General features: G+C 43.0%; 1 protein-coding gene and 1 long non-coding RNA gene across 4 annotated transcripts in view; one reads left to right on the top strand and one right to left on the bottom strand.

Annotated features, from left to right (window-relative positions):
* Positions 1–10,909: 10,909 nt before the first annotated feature.
* On the top strand, positions 10,910–15,002 carry LOC109195080 (uncharacterized). The gene is made up of 3 exons (XR_002056756.1): positions 10,910–11,365; positions 14,466–14,495; positions 14,761–15,002. It is a non-coding gene; the product is annotated as an uncharacterized LOC109195080 (long non-coding RNA).
* Positions 15,003–15,842: 840 nt separating this feature from the next.
* The window catches only part of nek7 (NIMA-related kinase 7), a 60,939-nt gene continuing 55,227 nt past the window's right edge, over positions 15,843–21,554 (bottom strand). For 2 of the 3 annotated variants that reach the window (XM_019346798.2, XM_003455641.5), the window contains 2 exons: positions 20,086–20,199; positions 15,843–18,052 (listed from right to left, as the gene is read on the bottom strand). In XM_019346798.2, coding sequence (XP_019202343.1) covers positions 17,942–18,052; positions 20,086–20,199 — 225 coding nt within the window. In that variant the 3' untranslated portion in view covers positions 15,843–17,941. The remainder of the gene's footprint in view (positions 18,053–20,085; positions 20,200–21,554) is intronic. The other variant, XM_025899329.1, reaches the window with a different exon arrangement.

Genomic DNA, 21,554 nt, shown 5'->3' with positions numbered 1-21,554 from the left:
CGACCTGTCCAGGGTGTACCCCGCCTCTCGCCCTATGACAGCTGGGATAGGCTCCAGTGCCCCCCGCGACCCTGAAAAAGGATAAGCGGAAGCGAATGGATGGATGATTTTAACATCCATGTAGATGCTAAAAATGACAGCCTCAACATCGCATTTAATCTGTTATTAGACTCAATTGGCTTCTCTCAAAATGTAAAAGAACCCACCCACCACTTTAATCACACTCTAGATCTCATTTTAACATATGGCATAGAAACTGAACATTTAACAGTGTTTCCTGAAAACCCTCTGCTGTCTGATCATTTCTGATAACATTTACATTTACAATAATTGATTACACAGCAGTGGAGAGTAGACTTTATCACAGTAGATGTCTTTCTGAAAGTGCTGTAACTAAGTTTAAGAATATAATCCACCCACTGTTATCATCTTCAATGCCCTGTACCAACATAGAGCAGAGCAGCTATCTGAACGCTACTCCAACAGAGGTCGATTATCTTGTTAATAATTTTACCTCCTCACTACGTACGACTCTGGATACTGTAGCTCCTGTGAAAACTAAGGCCTCAAATCAGAAGTACCTGACTCCGTGGTATAATTCTCAAACACGTAGCCTAAAGCAGATAACTCGTAAGCTGGAGAGGAAATGGCGTGTCACAAATTTAGAGGATCATCATTTAGCCTGGAGAAATAGTTTGCTGCTTTATAAAAAAGCCCTCCGCAAAGCCAGAACATCTTACTATTCATCACTGATTGAAGAAAATAAGAACAACCCCAGGTTTCTCTTCAGCACTGTAGCCAGGCTGACAAACAGTCAGAGCTCTACTGAGCCAACCATCCCTTTAACGTTAACTAGTAATGACTTCATGAACTTCTTCACAAATAAAATTTTTATCATTAGAGAAAAAATTACCAATAATCATCCCACAGATGTAATATTATCTACAGCTACTTTTAGTACCATCGATGTTAAGTTAGACTCTTTTTCTCCAATTGATCTTTCTGAGTTAACTTCAATAATTAATTCCTCCAAACCATCAACGTGTCTTTTAGACCCCATTCCTACAAAACTGCTCAAAGAAGTCCTGCCATTAATTAATTCTTCAGTCTTAAATATGATCAACCCATCTCTAATAATCAGCTATGTACCACAGGCCTTCAAGCTGGCTGTAGTTAAACCTTTACTCAAAAAGCCATCTCTAGACCCAGCTGTCTTAGCTAATTATAGGCCAATCTCCAACCTTCCTTTCATATCAAACATCCTTGAAAGAGTAGTTGTCAAACAGCTAACAGATCATCTGCAGAGGAATGGCTTATTTGAAGAGTTTCAGTCAGGTTTCAGAGCTCATCACAGCACAGAAACAGCTTTAGTGAAGGTTACAAATGATCTTCTTATGGCCTCTGACAGTGGACTCATCTCTGTGCTTGTCCTGCTAGACCTCAGTGCTGCGTTCGATACTGTCGACCATAATATCCTATTAGAGCGATTAGAACATGCTGTAGGTATTACAGGTACTGCGCTGCAGTGGTTTGTATCATATCTATCTAATAGACTCCAATTTGTTCAAGTAAATGGAGTCCTCTTCACACACTAAGGTCAATTATGGTGTTCCACAGGGTTCAGTGCTAGGACCAATTCTATTTACATTATACACGCTTCCCTTAGGCAGCATCATTAGAAGACATAGCATAAATTTTCACTGCTATGCAGATGACACGCAGCTCTATCTATCCATGAAGCCAGGTAACACACACCAATTAGTTAAACTGCTGGAATGTCATAAAGACATAAAGACCTGGATGGCCGCTAACTTTCTGCTTCTTAATTCAGATCAAACTGAGGTTATTGTACTCGGCCCTGAAAATCTTAGAAATATGGTATCTAAGCAGATTCTTACTCTGGATGGCATTACCTTGGCCTCCAGTAACACTGTGAGGAACCTTGGAGTCATTTTTGACCAGGACATGTCCTTCAACGCACATATTAAACAAATATGTAAGACTGCTTTCTTCCATTTGCGCAACATCTCTAAAATTAGAAATATCCTGTCTCAGAGTGACGCTGAAAAACTAGTTCATGCCTTCATTACTTCCAGGCTGGACTACTGTAATTCATTATTATCAGGATGTCCTAAAAACTCACTGAAAAGCCTTCAGCTGATCCAAAATGCTGCAGCAAGAGTCCTGACAGGGACTAGAAAGAGAGAGCAAATTTCTTCTGTTTTGGCTTCCCTTCATTGGCTTCCTGTTAAATCCAGAATTCAAAATCCTGCTCCTCACATACAAGGTCTTAAATAATCAGGCCCCATCTTATCTTAATGACCTTGTAGTACCATATCACCCTATTAGAGCACTTCGCTCTCGCTCTGCAGGCCTACTTGTTGTTCCTAGAGTATTTAAAAGTAGAATGGGAGGCAGAGCCTTCAGTTTTCAGGCCCCTCTTCTGTGGAACCAGCTTCCAGTTTGGATTCGGGAGACAGACACTATCTCTACTTTCAAGATTAGGCTTCAAACTTTCCTTTTTGCTAAAGCATATAGTTAGGGCTGGACCAGGTGACCCTGAATCCTCCCTTAGTTATGCTGCAATAGACGTAGGCTGCCGGGGATTCCCATGATGCATTGAGTTTTTCCTTTCCAGTCACCTTTCTCACTCACTATGTGTTAATAGACCTCTCTGCATCGAATCATATCTGTTATTAATCTCTGTCTCTCTTCCACAGCATGTTTTTCATCCTGTTTTCCTTCTTTCACCCCAACCGGTCGCAGCAGATGGCCCCGCCCCTCCCTGAGCCTGGTTCTGCCGGAGGTTTCTTCCTGTTAAAAGGGAGTTTTTCCTTCCCACTGTCGCCAAAGTGCTTGCTCATAGGGGGTCATATGATTGTTGGGTTTTTCTCTGTATGTATTATTGTGCGATCTACTGTACAATATAAAGCGCCTTGAGGCGACTTCTGTTGTGATTTGGCGCTATATAAATAAAATTGAATTGAATTGAAATGACACCAACTGTACTATATGAAGTGAAAACATGCACCGTTACTTAGTTTCAGTGATGAAATATCTCAGGACAATAACTGACCTCGTTTCTGTGATTGAGTTTAAACTGCAGGATTGTTCATCGAGGTTTGAAGCGGGCCTGGATGATCCAGAATAACTTGGATTATTGATGAGAACTTAAATTTGATAGGCAGATTAATGCAGGTTTCACCTTCAGAGTTTTTCTTCTCATCCATGCGATGCATTGATGGGATTCATGTAACTAACCCACAGAGGAGGAGGGAGAGTAAGCAGAGTAACCTGTTGGTGATCATGGTTAATGTTATATCACATAAAAGAAAGGAGACATCGACTGAAGGTTAAAGGTGATGATGATGATTAGATTTGCTCACCAGTTTCTAGCTTTAAAGTGTGGAGGGCTCGGAAATCAGCCGTACATCTCATCACACAGCTGCTTATATCTTGTTAAATTCAGTCGTCTAAACCCACAAAGAGCAGCACATAGTACATAATAACAGACTGTACAACTGTTATCTGACTTTTCCTCACAGTGCACATGTTTAAACTACCCAGTATCCTTAAACAGCCTCTGAATAACTAAAATACAATAACAATGATAATAATAGTGATGATGATGATGATGATGATTTAATGTCCATCTATCCATCCATTTTCTTCCGCTTTATCCGAGGCCGGGTCGCGGGGGCAGCAGCCTAAGCAGAGAAGCCCAGACCTCCCTCTCCCCAGCCACCTCCTCCAGCTTATCCGGGGGAACACCAAGGCGTTCCCAGGCCAGCCGAGAGATATAATCTCTCCAGCGTGTCCTGGGTCTGCTCCGGGCCCTCCTCTCGGTGGGACATGCCCAGAACACCTCACCCAGGAGGCGCCCAGGAGGCATCCTTGTCAGATGCTCGAACCACCTCAGCTGGCTCCTTTTGATGTGGAGGAGCAGCGGCTCTACTCTGAGCCCCTCCCGGATGGCTGAACTTCTCACCCTATCTCCAAGGGAGAGGCCAGCCACCCTTCGGAGGAAACCCATTTCCGTCGCTTGTATTCGCAATCTCGTTCTTTCGGTCACTACCCACAGCTCATGGCCATAGGTGAGGGTAGGGACGTAGATTGACCAGTAAATTGAGAGCTTCGCTTTTACACTCAGCTTTCTCTTCACCACGATGGACCGGTACAGCCTCCGCATCACTGCAGCCACTGCACCAATCCATCTGTCGATCTCCCGCTCCCTTCTCCCATCACTCATGAACAAGACCCCATGATATTTAAACTCCTCCACTTGGGGCAGGGTCTCGTCCCTGACCCGGAGTGGGCACTCCACCCTTTTGCGGCTGAGGACCATGGCCTCAGATTTGGGGGTGTTGATCCTCATTCCCACCGCTTCCAAGGCAAGCAGGAGGCCATCACCCGATGAAGCCAACAGAACCACATCATCTGTAAAAAGCAGAGATGAGATCCTGAGACCACCAAAGTGAAGGCCCTCCACCACTTGGCTATGCCTAGAAATTCTGTCCATAAAAATTATGAACAGAATCGGTGACAAAGGGCTGCCCTGGCGGAGCCCATCACCCACCGGGAATGAGTTCGACTTATTCCCAGCTATGTGGACCAAGCTCTTACAACGGTTGTATAAGGACTGAATGGCCTGTAGCAATGGGCCAGACACCCCATACTCCCATAGCACCCCGCACAGGACCCCCCGAGGGACACGGTCGAATGCCTTCTCCAAGTCCACAAAACACATGTAGACTGGTTGGGCAAACTCCCATGCGCCCTCAAGTATCCTCGAGAGGATAAAGAGCTGGTCCAGTGTTCCACGACCAGGACGAAAACTGCATTGTTCCTCCTGTACCCGAGGTTCGACTAACGGGCGGACTCTCCTTTCCAGCACCCTGGCATAGACTTTTCCCAGGGAGGCTGAGGAGTGTGATCCCCCTGTAGTAAGTAAGTAATTAAGTAAAATTGTATTTGTATAGCACCTTTCAAGATAAAAATCACAAAGTCCTTCACAGAAAAGCTAAAACATAAAAACACAAATCAACCAAAAGCAAGTTTAAAAAGATGGGTTTTTAGCTGTTTTTTAAATGAAACCACTGAGTCCACAGATCTCAGGCTTAAAGGAAGGGAGTTCCAGAGTCTGGGGGCCACAGATACAAACGCTCTATCGCCTTTCGTTTTCAGCCTCCTATGTTGGACCACCAGCAAGCCCTGATCACATGACCTCAGGGACCTGCTGGGGATGTACTCATGTAAAAGATCTCTGATATAGGTTGGTGCTTGTCCATGCAGAGCCCTGAATGTCAAAGTCAAAATCTTGAAGTGGATTCTGAATTTTATGGGGAGCCAGTGCAGCTGGATCAGCAGGGGTGTAACGTGGGAGTATTTAGAAGACTTGTTCAGAAGCTTTGCGGCAGCATTCTGAACAAGTTGCAGATGATCCACGGAGGCTTTACTTAAACACATGAACAAAGAATTGCAATAATCCAAACGGGATGACACAAATGCATGGACGACCATTTCTAGTTCTGCACGTGATATAATGGGACTCAGCCTAGCAATATGTTTTAAATGATAAAAACAGGAATGAACCAATAAATTAGCATGAGTGTCCAAAGTCAGAGCTGAGTCAAAATTTACACCAAGGTTCCTGATAGAAGGTTTGGCAAATGTAGTGAGAGGGCCTACGTTTTCCACAATCATAGGCACCAATTTTATGGGAGCACAAACAAGGACTTCATTTTCTCCTCATTTAGATGAAGAAAGTTATCAGCCATCCAACCTGTAATGGTTGGATGGCTGAACCTATGCAAAATCTGTAGTTTGAAAACATCTTGGGGCTTAAAGGAGATATACAACTGAATATCATCTGCATAGCAGTGATAAAAAATATCTTTAAAAGTGCTCAATAAGTGCTGAAAAGGGAGTTTATACAGCAAAAATAATAAAGGCCCCAGAACAGAGCCCTGTGGCACACCATATTCAAGAGAAGTAGAAGAGGACCTGTATTTAGAATTAGCCACAGAAAAGGATCGTTCATGATTAAGATTTGAACCAGTCCAAAGCAGACCCTGATATACCCACCCAATGTCTCAGCCTATCTAGCAAAATGTGATGGTCGACAGTATCAGAGGCAGAGGTCAGGTCCAACATCAGCAGGACAGAGCATTCTCCTGCATAACAGTTCATCATGATGTCACACTGGAGACTCTAATAAGTGCAGTTTCAGTAGAGTGAGCTCTACGAAAACCAGACTGGAATTTATCCAGAATGCTGTATTCATCTAGAACAGCTACAGGGAGTGCAGAATTATTAGGCAAGTTGTATTTTTGAGGAATAATTTTATTATTGAACAACAACCATGTTCTCAATGAACCCAAAAAAACTCATTAATATCAAAGCTGAATGTTTTTGGAAGTAGTTTTTAGTTTGTTTTTAGTTTTAGCTATTTTAGGGGGATATCTGTGTGTGCAGGTGACTATTACTGTGCATAATTATTAGGCAACTTAACAAAAAACAAATATATACCCATTTCAATTATTTATTTTTACCAGTGAAACCAATATAACATCTCCACATTCACAAATATACATTTCCGACATTCAAAAACAAAACAAAAACAAATCGGCGACCAATATAGCCACCTTTCTTTGCAAGGACACTCAAAAGCCTGCCATCCATGGATCCTGTCAGTGTTTTGATCTGTGCACCATCAACATTGCATGCAGCAGCAACCACAGCCTCCCAGACACTGTTCAGAGAGGTGTACTGTTTTCCCTCCTTGTAAAGCTCACATTTGATGATGGACCACAGGTTCTCAATGGGGTTCAGATCAGGTGAACAAGGAGGCCATGTCATTAGTTTTTCTTCTTTTATACCCTTTCTTGCCAGCCACGCTGTGGAGTACTTGGACGCGTGTGATGGAGCATTGTCCTGCATGAAAATCATGTTTTTCTTGAAGGATGCAGACTTCTTCCTGTACCACTGCTTGAAGAAGGTGTCTTCCAGAAACTGGCAGTAGGACTGGGAGTTGAGCTTGACTCCATCCTCAACCCGAAAAGGCCCCACAAGCTCATCTTTGATGATACCAGCCCAAACCAGTACTCCACCTCCACCTTGCTGGCGTCTGAGTCGGACTGGAGCTCTCTGCCCTTTACCAATCCAGCCACGGGCCCATCCATCTGGCCCATCAAGACTCACTCTCATTTCATCAGTCCATAAAACCTTAGAAAAATCAGTCTTGAGATATTTCTTGGCCCAGTCTTGAGGTTTCAGCTTGTGTGTCTTGTTCAGTGGTGGTCGTCTTTCAGCCTTTCTTACCTTGGCCATGTCTCTGAGTATTGCACACCTTGTGCTTTTGGGCACTCCAGTGATGTTGCAGCTCTGAAATATGGCCAAACTGGTGGCAAGTGGCATCTTGGCAGCTGCACGCTTGACTTTTCTCAGTTCATGGGCAGTTATTTTGCGCCTTGGTTTTTCCACACGCTTCTTGCGACCCTGTTGACTATTTTGAATGAAACGCTTGATTGTTCGATGATCACGCTTCAGAAGCTCTGCAATTTTAAGACTGCTGCATCCCTCTGCAAGATATCTCACTATTTTTGACCTTTCTGAGCCTGTCAAGTCCTTCTTTTGACCCATTTTGCCAAAGGAAAGGAAGTTGCCTAATTATGCACACCTGATATAGGGTGTTGATGTCATTAGACCACACCCCTTCTCATTACAGAGATGCACATCACCTAATATGCTTAATTGGTAGTAGGCTTTCGAGCCTATACAGCTTGGAGTAAGACAACATGCATGAAGAGGATGATGTGGACAAAATACTCATTTGCCTAATAATTCTGCACTCCCTGTATAAGCTGCTGAGCACCAACCTTTTCTAAAATCTTAGCAATGATGGTAATTTTGAAATTGATCTGTAGCTGCTAAGAAGAGAAGCGTCAAGCTTAGGTTTTTTTTAACAGTGGGTGAATGACAGCATTCTTACAATAACCAGGGACCTGATCAGAAACCAGTGAAGTATTGATAATTGTAAGCACACAGTGACCGATAGACTGAAAGACATTTTAAACAAAGATCCAGGTAAAATATCAAGAGAGCAGGAGGATGCTTTCATCGAATGAACTAATTTGACCAGGTCAGGTAAGGACACAGGTGGGGTTGGAGCAGACAAGAGACACACAGAAGGAGAGATATTATTCCTGACATTACTAACTTTTTCAACAAAGAAAGAAAGAAAATTTTCAAATTTTCTCATCTTCATTCGGGGTAATTGAAACAGCAGGTGGAGCAGGAGCAACAATATCACAAATGGTGTCAAAAAGTACCTTGGGGTTACCTCTGCTCTTTGATACAAGGTCTGAGAAATAGGCAGCCATCGCATCACGCACTGAAGTGTTAAATGCAACTAAAAGGTCCTTTAAGTGAAGGAGATGAACATGTAAACGGGTTTTCTTCCATAGTCGCTCAACTTTGCAACAGGAACACTTTAAGCAGCGAATGCTGTCATTTATCCAGGGGGACAACTTAGAAACAGGAGCTAATCTGGTTTTCACAGGACAAACATTGTCTAAAATAGAGAGACAAGAGTTATTAAAAAGCTTTGTTAGTAAATCAACATCATTATAAGGAGGTAAAACTAACTTAAAAGCATCTGAAAATTTATCAGCAGTAGATGAATTTATGATTTGAGAGCTAACCACACAATGAACTGGAGATGGACAGATGGAAAGACAAATTAAGAAGAATACAGTTATGGTCTGAAATAAAAATGTCCTCAACAAATAAAATCAATGTTTAAAGATAAAGTAAAAACGAGGTCCAATGTGTGTCCTTTAGTGGGTGTGGGACCAGACACATGCTGTGTAAAATGGAAAAAGTCCATGAGGCTAAGAAAACTTCTGGCAAAGGGCTCAGAGTCATCATCAATGTGTATATTAAAATCCCCGACCATAGCCAGTCTGGACAGCTTCAGGTGGAGGATAAGAAGTCACTAAAATCCTTTAAAAACAAGCTATTGATGCCAGGTGGACGATACACTACAGCATAATAAAGCGGATCTTTATTTCCAACTCTAACCAGCTGTAGTTCAAACAGTGAAAAGTGTCCGACCATTACTGAGCGACAGTGAAACTGGTTTCCAAACACAGCAGTGTCCGACGCTGGCTGATGAAGGAATACCCTCTCAGGTAAAGTTTGATGAGGGATGTATAGTCACCATCACGCTGCCAGGTTTCAGTTAGAAATAAAAGATCCAGTTTTTTGGAAAGAATAAAATCGTTCAACAAGAACGTTTTATTTGTCATTGATCGGGCATTAAAGAGCGCAACATTCAGCGGCGTAGAAGTCGGATTATTATGAGAAGCAGCCCGATTTAGTGGACGTAGAAACTGAAGGTTTGATCCCCGACGCCTGTAAATTCCACTCACCACAGGGATGAAGCGCCAAACACCCGGAGAGTCTGGATAAACTCCTTAGGTAGCACCGCCTCGTAGATCCAGGTACAGCTAATCTCCACTTCAGGAGCAGTCTGGGTTTCACCTGGACACCTGCTCTTTTTCCTGTCTTCCTACGTGATTTGCGTGGACTCAGAAAGGAACCACAGATGACACCTGATGAAGATCCACACACCGGTGTCGGCAGCGGAGGATGGAAAATACCGTCACAGGAAAATGAGGTATCTTGACCCAACATCGGGTGGAAAACAGTGCCAGGCGATCATAGACTAAGGCAGCCAACATATCAGTGACAAGAAGCGATAACAAAAGAGCAGAGAAAAACAGCACAGAAAAATTACAACCAGCAGCGGCAAAGCCAGACACAGGTGCCATCTTACCAGAAGTAGTTGGAAAACACCCCCCAGTCCCCTTTCATAAAGATGGGAACCACCACCCCGGTCTGCCAGTCCAGAGGTACTGCCCCTGATCTCCACGCAACATCGTAGAAACGTGTCAACCAAGTATTAAATCCCAGTTCTTTTGTATTCTTTACGGCCAAGAAAGACACGGCTCAAAAGTGGTCACAGCCCTACAACATCTAGAGCCTTCAGGAACTCGGGGTGGGCCTCGTCCACCCCAGGTTGCTCTGCCACCAAGGAGTTGTTTAACTGCCTCAGTGACCTCGCCCCCAGAGGTTGGTGAGTCATCCCCTTCGTCCCCAGACTCTGCTTCCTCCACAGAAAACGTGCCAGTGGGATTAAAGAGGTCCTCGAAGTATTCCTTCCACCGCCTGACAATTTTCTCAGTCGAAGTCAGCAGCGCTCCACCCGCACTATACACAGTGCTGGTAGAGCACCGCTTTCTGCTTGTGAGTCGCCTGACGGTTTGCCAGAATCTCTTCGAGGCAGTCCGAAAGTCTTTTTCCATGGCCTCTCTGAACTCCTCCCACAGCTCAGTTTTTGCTTCAGCCACCGCCCGCGCCGCATTCCGCTTGGCCTGTCAGTACCTATCAGCTGCCTCCGGAGTCCCACAGGCTAATCTGTGGGACTCCGGAGCTAATGATGTGCTAATGATTTAATGTGTAATTGAAAAATTCTCATTATGAATTAACCAGAGAAGTTCTCTCTATCTGTAAGAATCACGTGATCACCATTAATATTTACAATCCGTGTTCTAACTGAAGTACAGGCTGCTAGTAGGCAGCAAGACTGATGGACGAGCAGCATATTGAAAACACTTGACTGTCTTTTGTAGCAGTAGGTGGGCACTGGAGACCAAGTACTGAGACTTTATGTGCGTGCGTGAATGGGAGAGGATCAGCTGACCTGTGGTGCTCTGTAGTTTGCTGCTCGTTGTAGATCAACTGAAAGGATCACTGATCTATAATTCATTGTTGTTATTATCATTATTATTATTATTATTATTATTATTATGTAACAAAAGAGGATTTATAAACTAATGCAGGCCCATCAACATTTATAACACAATAATAATATAAACTGTACATATTGTTATGAAGTAAGTACAAACTATACAGTGGCCTTTGAATGTGTCACATTGTTTATAACTAAGTAATTGTTTTGCTGCTACTTAGTGTTTTACTTTCTGTCTCCATACAGACCCCAGCCATGCACAAGTCATCGGGATCCTTGGCAGCAACATCACCCTTCAATTTACATTCAACGTTAGCATTACTGAAAACAGTCAAATTGGAATTTATACAACAGGCGAGAAAAAGATTGATGATTTAAAAAGAAGGAAAATTTCCTTTGATATTTACCCCCAAAACAATTCTGTATTTTACCACATCACAAATCTCACTCTAAGCCACAGTAACACCTACTGGGCCAGTTTACTTGGTGGTATCCCGAGAAAAAGTAATGAAGTGCAGCTGTTCATTGAAGAGAAGAACACACACAGTACAGGTAAGGACATTTGTCATCATTATAAACTACACACAATGGAAATGACACCAACTGTACTATATGAAGTGAAAACATGCAGAGTTACTAAGTTTCAGTGATGAAATATCTCATCTTTTCCCCACAGTGCACATGTTTAAACTACCCAGTATCCTTAAACAGCCTCTGAATAACTAAAATATAATATTTCTGATGTATGGAACTGTGATCAGATTTATGTAGCTTAGCTATTAATCGAGTGCTGATTAATAAGTAGTGCTCGATCAGTGTTCTGTCTCACCTACTTTAAATCCACAAGTACTCACAGATCATATATGAAGATTTTGGCCATTTCTAAGTCTGAAAATAGTCTCTTTCTCTACGTGGGCTAAGCCTCTGTTTTCAGAAAGTCTACTAGTCTAGTTATACAGAAGTCTGTAGGAAAAGAGCGCTCAGCTCCACTGATCTGTGACCTCAGAGACAACATGAAGTTAATTTAGTAAACTATGCTCCTGTTTCAGTCAAAAATGATCATTGGATAATGACTTGTACACTTTATAATCAAAATTATATGATTATAAAGTACAAATTAAGTTAGTCTTCCAGCTTGTCCAAGGCATTCCCAGGCCAGCCAACACATACAGATATCTGGTCACGATGCAAAATTCTTGACCTCAGAATTAAGTTTGTTGGAAAGTCAGAACCAACTACCGGTAAGACATTTGATTCTTAAGGTAACACAAACCGGACGCACACTGCATCATTTGTTGGTGGTTGATGTCAGACCAGCATGGCTAAAACTACAAACTCTATTTGGTTTAAATGTCTGAGTCTGTGTTGTGACTCTTTAAATTATTCTCCTACATGAAGCTTTAAGAGAGAAGTTATCCTATATCGACCCCTCAGCATTGATGCATCTTCCCATTAGTTTGGATTTGAAATAGTATTGGGAGCCATAGAAAAGGATCAAGAGCAGATGTACGAGTACTCAACAGTATTGTAACTAACCCTCATTTCTTCATATGGAATATGAATTTACTGAAATATCTCCAAGCAATGACAGAAACACGGTACATTAGGTTTGTTTGCACAATTCTAACGAGCTTAAAGGTCAATGTTCGGTGTGACCACATTTATTCTTCAACACAGTCTGAACTCTCACAGACAAACTTTCTCATCATTTCTTCTTCTGGACCAGGTCTCCAGGCTTCTTGAAGGACATTCAAAGCTCTTCTTTAGATGTTTCTTTTGTTCTTTCCTCTGTCCAGATGATCCCACGCTGCTTCAGTAATGTTGAAGTCCAGATCTCAAACACTACTGGCAGAAATGCAGTGGTACAGATGGCTGTAGGTCAGGGGTGTCCAACTCCAGGGCCCGAGGCCCGGTGTCCTGCAGGGTTTAGATGTGTTCTTGATACAACACAGCAGATATAAATGGCTAAATGACCTCCTCAACATGTGATCCAGGGTGAGATCTAAAACCTGCAGGACACTGGCCCTCAAGGCCTGGAGTTGGACACCCCTGCTGTAGACACTCACAGTTGTACGTCTCTCCTGAGATCTGTAGTTACTATAATTACTAACCTGTAGCCACTGATTTTTCAGTCCAGGTATTGTGTGATGTGGCATATCTGAGCATTTTCTCCCACCTTTTCCTTTCCTTATGAACGGCTTCTTGAAGCCGCCCTTCCACTGAGACCAGCTGAGGTTTCAGTAAATAGTAGAAAGGCTAACTGAATGGTAAATGGCCTGTATTTGTATAGCGCTTTACACAACCAGTCATCCACACACTGGTGATGGCAAGCCACCCTGGGGCGCACTGACAGAGGCGAGGCTGCCGGACACTGGCGCCACCGGGCCCTCTGACCACCACCAGTAGGCAACGGGTGAAGTGTCTTGCCCAAGGACACAACGAACACACTCACACCATGCTAAACTATGCTGAGTTTTAAGCTAATTACTTTTTGGGAATCACCTTGTTGCTCCAATTTCATGCTGCCGAATTGTGTAATCTTTGACATTTTTCATAGATTCAACAAAATAAAATAGAACAATTATTTGTTTTTACAATGGGCTCACTAAACTACCTACAGATAGAGTTTAAAATTGGCTCTTTGCTAAGTTGTCTGTTAGACTGAATCACAAAACTGGTTATTACTTTGATTTAAGTGCCTTTTTTATGCTTGATTGACTCATATATGGTGTTCAGTGTTTCAACAAAGTAAAGTAAAAAAAAGAAAAAAAAATATCATGTATAACTGAGCAGTCTTTCCATATCCTCACCGTACTCTACAGGAGGCATGGTCTTTGCCTTTGAATTTTAACCTCCTAGGACTTGGCGTCCACACATATGGACATCATATTTTGGGTTGTCTAGACCAAAATACTAAACTTTGCTCTAATAGGGCCTGATATCCACTTATGAGGACATTATACTGCCACTGTTCTATTGAAATTTAAAACTAATGTCCTCATATGTGGATTTTATTTATTTTTTTCAGAAGCAAAAATCAGGTAATTTATTTTTACATTCATCAGGTCCCATCCATTCGCTTCCGCTTATCCTTTTCAGGGTGGCGGGGGGCGCTGGAGCCTATCCCAGCTGTCATAGGGCGAGAGGCGGGGTACAGCCTGGACAGGTCGCCAGTCTGTCGCAGGGCTAACACACAGGGACAGACAACCATTCACACCTAGTGACAATTCGGATTATCCAATTAACTTATCCCCACAAGCTGCATGTCTTTGGACAGTGGGAGGAAGCCGGAGTACCCGGAGGGAGCCCACGCAAACACAGGGAGAACATGCAAACTCCACACAGAAAGACCCCAGCCTGATGGTGGAATTGAACTGAGGACCTTCTTGCTGTGCGGCAACAGTGCTAACCACCGTGCCACCGTGCTGCCCTCCATCAGGTCCCAATCAGCCCAAATAGCAAAGAGAAATTAAAAATGCCATGCCGGGTCCTAGGAGGTCGTGATGATCGTGACTCTGTAGTTGTAATTTTGTAAATATAAAAGTATAGTAAATATAGGTGTGCATTTCCTGATTATTTTCAAGCTTTTGTTGCATATTAACATATTTAGATTTTGTTTTACCTTCTCATCTGATCTGAATGTTTCCTCCAGCCACTGAAACACCCGCTGAGCCTCCACAGTGTGAGTAGCATTTAAAAACACTGTAATCTTGTTGCCAGAGGTTGATGTCATTAGTCTGATCTGTGTATATTCATTCAATAGTTCTGATGGACGTGAGAGGAAATGCATTTTTCTTTGACTAACACCAGCTGACTCTCCCTGTATAAACTATATTAATAACCCTACTAGAAACATTTCCTGTTCTTTTCATAATACCATTTTAAATGTATATACGTCTTATTCTACATGTTGAATGTCACCACTTGGATATTCTTCTGTTATACAGACAATAGTAATGCTGTAATCACTGTTATCCGTGTCTTCGCCTTCATCACGTCTTTGGCCCTGGTTGTGGGAGTCTGCAAGATCTACCATGTGAAATGCATCAAGTCCAGAAACTAAACAGCCACAGACGGTTAACAGAAGAAAGACGAGACTGATGGAGCAGATCTGTGTGTCGTATACTTTCACACTGGCATCAAGTTCATAAATAACATAATGATTCAATACTAGCTTCTATTAAATAAAAGCAAAAGTAAACATGGAAGTGTAGCAGAGGGTCTAAATACCTTAAGATGAAATGATTTGTTAACATTTTATTTTTGGGCTTTTACATTTGAAACTATTCTGTAGAAAACCTTCAATGCAGTGGATGACATCAGAGGTTCTTTTACAGCAAACTTGATACTTGTTACATGTTGTGTTACATTTATACGGTGATTTCCTGTTTGTAATAAAACTTGGGTGTGTAATAAATCCTTATAATATTCAGCTATTCTATCAGTAAATAATACTGAAATGACGTCAGTGAGTTCAGTTTTCAGCATGAGCCTAATTTATCTGCACAGATGACAAGTTGAGCTGAATTGAACAAATATGAGGAACGAACGTTTTCTGAAGTAGATACTAATGGAAGTTACAACTTACCTTGAAGTTGGAACACTATGATATCCTTACAAGTGAAATATTCCAGTTCTTACTTTGAAATGAAGTAAAAAGGACCAGTTTTACCATCCAGGCCCCTAAAGCCCGAAATTAAAACCAGGGTCTCAAACTTAAATGAGCTGCGGGCCGCTGCTGACACTGTGGTCTCATTGGAGGGTCGCTTTAGTGTTCAAGTAGTACAAAAAACAAGAACACACAGAAATATTTCAGAAAATGTTGTTGTTTTTTTAACATTTCAAATATCTCTTAAAGAACTTATTTATGGGCCACAAGTAGGGGTGACGTGGGCCACAAATGGCCCCCGGTCGCATGTTTGAGCCCCGTGACCTGTAGCTCTGCAGCTGCTGTTGTGTTTTTGCAGAGAAAGCACGTTTGTCACAATCGAAACCTTCTCCAAGAAAAACAAGACAAAAGGAAGAAAAATGAAATTTGAAAGCTTTATTACATCGAGTTTGCATACAAGGCGTGTCACGGGTATGTTTCGGACATGAAATGTTCACTGAGAAAACTAAACTAACAAAACAATAAATATCAATTACCAGTACTTTGCATTGTGGCCGACACCTGGACTCTTCAATACTATGCTGAGGAGGACACGCGGAAAATAAACAGGGCAAAGCTAAAAGACTGAGGCACAGTGGAGCGCTGTGATGCGTTACATCCAGACTACACGAGCGCCGTGATGGTTAAAGTGACCGAGCGCTGCGTGAGGACCAACAGAAGAAACAACGTCTTTGTTTCTGCGTATTAACAGAACATTTGTTCCACATCTGCGGCGCTCTGCTGCTGTTACAAATGCACTTTAACATAAATGATCAGGTGCCTTAATTAATATGCTTCAAAGAAAAAGCATAAAAGGCCCTAAAACACTAAGTGTGGGAATTCTGTATAGCATCAAAGCAAAATATTTAATAAAAATAGTGCCACAGCTGCTTTAAAAACTCTAAAATACTGCAATGTTTTGGTGCTACACAGACGAAACTAACAGGACTGCAGGTGAAGATGATGAAAATTTAAGAGATTTACTGAGCAGAAACACTTTTATCGCCATGGGAACGGAAATCAACGAAGGAACAAAATCTAGGACGAGGTGAACGACGTCAAACACAAACTGCAAACACAAACTGCAAACACTGCGTTTGACATCAGACAAATAACTGCCAACATTTTCTGTGAACACAAAATAACCTGCGCTGTCTCGGACTGTATGTAACACAGAAAAGTTGATAAAAACAAACATTAAAAACAGAGGATGTGCGAGTTTACAGACGCTGACGTGTAAGACACTGAAAGCAGTATCGATCCTCGTTTACAGACTAACCTTCGCTGTGTCGTCACTGTCGTTATGTAAACTTCCTGTTTCTATTTAAGTCGTCTCCCTCTGAAGGCACAAACGGGTCATTTAAAAGATTTTATTTGTTATTCTTTGGTGGTGTTTATTTCCAGGTACAGTACAACTAAATGTTTCCCCCCTCAGTACAAATCTTTGGTAAAGGTAGGATTTCATAAAAGATGCTTTCCCACATATAAACCGTTTCTCTCCTCTGATTGGCTGTTACCTGTGCTGTACTTTTAGCATGGATCAGTAACTTCTCACTCGTTACATAAAAGACACACACACTGCGACTTACACATTAACAGGTTTGTGTAGCTAATCTACTTTTCTGATGCTCGGACACAAACGAAACACTGCAGCTGTAGTTCATCTCTCTTTAGTTCAATCATGGAGGGAACCGTGTTGGTATCAGTGAGGAAGTAAACGTCACATGTAACACTGCTGCTGTTACACTTTCTTTGCCTGCTCGGCTGTCAGGAAAGACACACTGTGATATTTTCAAAGACAATACATGGGCGTCACAATGACTTACATTCAAAGTGTTGTGGAGACATTTGCTCGTGTCTCCCCGTAGCACAGCTGTAGTCTACCCTCTAAATGATCCTTCCTTCTCTAATACATTCATTAGACATGATCACCCTGCCAGCCTTCCAGTACCAGGGTAAAAAGTGCAACACAACAACACTTCAACCGTAATTAGACTCTGCAGAGTTGCTGTCAATGAGCGAACGTCTCTTCGCTCCATTTTTAGACACTAATTTTATTTTTTTTGTGCCATCTGAGGCGACTGTAGGTCATCGAGAGCTTTCGAGGTCAAATTTAATGATATTTTGCACTGAACTGTTGAATACTGAACATAGCGCCCATCTCTTTCCAGTACCTCTGCTTTAGCAGCACGTATACTGAGAAACAGTTTGACATGAGTAGAATGACGTGTTTGAAAGCCATAGCGACACATTGGTGAGATACAACACACATTAAAGTCTAGGAAAGGAGCTGCACTGGTAATATAATATATTCTTTACTCGAGGGGAGAAAAGGTTACAGACTGAACGATCACTCTGAAAATTAAAAAACGTGTTACATGTGCTATTCATGACAAGAAACTGGAGTAAGTTTTCTATTAATGAAGACGGACGAGTCCTGGACAGGAGTTCTGCAAGGCATAGTGTGCGTAACTCTGGGCTTAGCTGCCCTGCGCCATGCTCTGCATGTGTTTGGCAACGTCATACACGTAGGTGATGTCCGGCCTCTTCTCCGGGTCAGGGTTGATGCACATATCTACCAATTTCCTCAGCTGGTGGCGTGGATGGGACAAAAAGAAGAGAAACACTGTCAGAGATGAAACAAGATCCCACTGTGGAATTTAGAAGAGCAGCTCTAGAGAAATCTAACAGTTGCTAACAGCGCCCTCTAGGTGACCTTTTCCGTCATAGCAACAACAACAGAGCAACAGGTAAGCCGACTGAGACGGAGGTGCGAGGCTGGGGTAGCACGCTAATCATTTATTGGTCTGCTGAATCCACTTTTACCTGAGCACACCCCCATATGCACGCACACACGCATGCACACGCACACAGCTGCCACTCCGCTGCCATCCGGAGACAGCGCTTCCACTTGAAGCGGAGCGTGGTGGCTGATTGGAGCAGATAGACAGGCTCGCAGGCGGAACAGCCACCGCCATCATTAAAAAAAAAGATAATAAAAGACGAGGAAAGAAAGGGGAAAAAAACATCTACATGAGGTCGCTATGGTAACCGTCTGCCGACTTCCTGGCCGCTGTTGCGTGGCGCGGGCGAGTTTTGTGTATCGGCGCGCGAGTGTGCGTGTGAGCGAGAAAGTGAGGCAAAGATGCAAATTCAGACAGTCTGAGAATTAGTCACACAGAATGGAGACGGGGAGGGCGCCGAGATGCAGATATGTAAAATATTCATGTGCGTGTGGGGGGTGGGGGAGCTGGTGAGGGGAGGCGTGTGTGTGGTGGGGGGAGCATAGATGGAGATGGTTAAATGACACAACAAAGATGAGCAGCTGACAGTTTGCTGCCGATCCTTCAGGAGCATTGTTTACATCCAGACAGGCGCTGCAGGCACCCCCCTCATCTCCATCTCTCCATCGCCCTGTCTCTCGCTCCATCATTCCCTCTCTCCTGCGCTTTGTCTTCCTTTCTCCTGCATGGGGGTGACATGTGGGGCAACGCAGAGGCTCAGCGTGGCGCTCGTGTGTGTGTGGGGAAAGAGCTCATGTAGCAAATATACACTTGCAAGAACTAAAACACACACACACACACACACACACACACACACAGCAACCACAGAGGCTTAAAACACCTCACAATTAGCCTTTATCAGGCTAATGAGGTAAATACCAGAGTATAACAAAGCCTCTCTCTGCAGGACAAACTAGTTCACTGGAGACATGAACAGCCATTTAAAATGAGCCACTGCAGACACACTGGCTACAGATTGGAGGGCACTAAAGGTAAAAACCACACCAGCGTGCTTTAAAGTCATACCTGAAAGTATGAGCCATGATGGTTCATACTGGGATTATTAGACATATCTGGACTGGAAACTCAAACCTAAACCACAAGGTCAGCTGTGAGGCGATGTCATTTTGCAGTATTTTTAATAGCACGAGGCCTCAAACATGATGAAGCACTACAGCATCCTTAACTTTAATCAGATATGAGGCGACTTTTTTTAAACAGTGCAAATCTAATAAATGTGCCAATAACTGAGCACAGAGTCACTGGAAAAAGGTTCCAATACCTACATCTGCACGCACGCCTGTGACTCAGAGTATGAGCATTTCACTAAACGCATTTAAAAGAAACAGACGGGGGAAACACCACCCACACAAAGAGGGCACGCAAACAGAAAGCCAGCAGATTCATGCACATGTCAGCGCTAATCAGCAATAAGGTGATCTTTAACCGCAGCCCGGCTGCATTACGTTTCTGCACATGGATCAGTCTTCGCAGAATTACGGCAGACGATTTAACGTTAACTAAGGGAAACGTGACACTCTGGCCCATTTAGTTTCACCCCACTGTCGAGCGCCGCCAGATGCTTTTGATACGCGCGGCTAAAATCGTAGCCAGATCACAGTAACATCGTCCTGTGCTGTAGCTCAGGCAGACGGGTGGATTTCACTGACATATAAATATAATTTAAGTGTTCGATATAAGTAAAAGGAAAGTGGCATAAAGAGAAAGAGACGGGGATTTGTATTAAAGACTATGGCGGGTGCTTTAAAAACACTGAACAAGTCTATATTTACTCTGTTCCAGAGAAGTAAGAGGCAGCTGATATCACTACGAGTACTTACCTCCTCTGAATAGTGATCTGAGGGAAGAGGGGGGTAGTCACACTGTTCTATCTTCTTACAAAGTGAGTAGAGGTTCATCTTATCCCCATAGAACGGACTCTGTAAGGCTGCCATCTGAAGCACAGACATAAGAAGACGTGGAGACAGAAAGTGGGAAAAAGACAAGAGCAGTCAGTGAGTGAAGTTAAAACGGGAAGTAAAACAGCCAATCAAGCTCTCAACAGGTGGCACGCAGACGGCTCTGCACCCTGTGCTAACAGTAGAGTCTGCAGCTCTGCTACTGAGGTGCATCCTATTGATTATTATGGGATTGGGAGAAAATAAAGGAAGACAACAAGTCAATATGCAGAGCTTTGTGTACATATCAGCACATCCTGGTCTAAACTTCAGCCGAACCAAAACAAAACAAATCCACTGGAAGCTTCTCGCTCCAGGTTGGTGGACTTTCCTGCGATGCTGAGGATGCGCTGCCAGACGAGTACGTATATTTTCTAGAAAACAAACGCAAGCGAGCAGAGCCGAGGCAGGGCAAATGGGAACGAGCAGGAAGAACGGAAAGCGCATGGAAACCTTTGCTTGTGAGTGGAAGGAGGTGAAGGATCCTCTCTGCCTTTCTAAGAATAATGAAAGACGCACGCCATCTTTCCCAGACTCGGCGACTGACTCACTTCCTCTTGTAGAAAGGTGAAGCCTGCAGCACACTTGCATAACAAGCAGCCGCCAAATGCTCACTGTTTTTCTGATTCAGAGTTTCAAAAACAAGCAGCAGTAAGTGCTCGGTCATTATCACTGTTGTGTGTGAGAAAGTGCTCAGAGCTTCCTTTTCATTCACGCACCAAAAAACTATTAAATAGGAAATTGTGAGTTGCAGTAAGAGAAGAATCAAAATCTAATCACTCCTGGTGATCTCATCATCTGTACAGTCTATTTGTGAGAAACACTTCTCCCTTCGATTTGTTTGCTACCTGCAGGCTGCCGATCTTGTTTCTGTAACAAAACTAGCGACCAGTACGTGAGCTTGTTCCAAACTTCAGAAAAGCAGCTGGAACGAAGAGCAGCCAATCAGTGGGCAGATTACACGTTACTATTTGAAGCATTTCTCAGGTGTCCCTTGGAGAAAGTACAGTGTGTGTTTGACAATCTGCTAATTGGTAGCGAGAAAACAGATGAGAACAAAGTCTCCATACGTGAATCCAAATGCAAAGCTTCCACACAGAGTACAGCAGGTTAGTGAGAATACACCACCTTCAGCAAAATGAGAAGCTGCAGAGAGAAAATATGTCCGTGTGAATCAGACCGAGAAAGAAAAAGGAGGAAGTGTTTGAGGTAAAAGAAAAACGAGGCCATCTAGTGTCACACACAAACTCATTGGATGATTTCAGCTTCCTCACAGACTATTTTTCTCTCTTCATCAGCTGACACGTACAGTCGAGCGCTGCAGAGACAAAAAACAGTCTTGTCCAGTGTGC

Source organism: Oreochromis niloticus, linkage group LG17 (genome assembly GCF_001858045.2).
Source record: "Oreochromis niloticus isolate F11D_XX linkage group LG17, O_niloticus_UMD_NMBU, whole genome shotgun sequence".
NCBI lineage: Eukaryota > Metazoa > Chordata > Actinopteri > Cichliformes > Cichlidae > Oreochromis > Oreochromis niloticus.
This window is presented reverse-complemented; position numbering and strand designations above follow the sequence as displayed.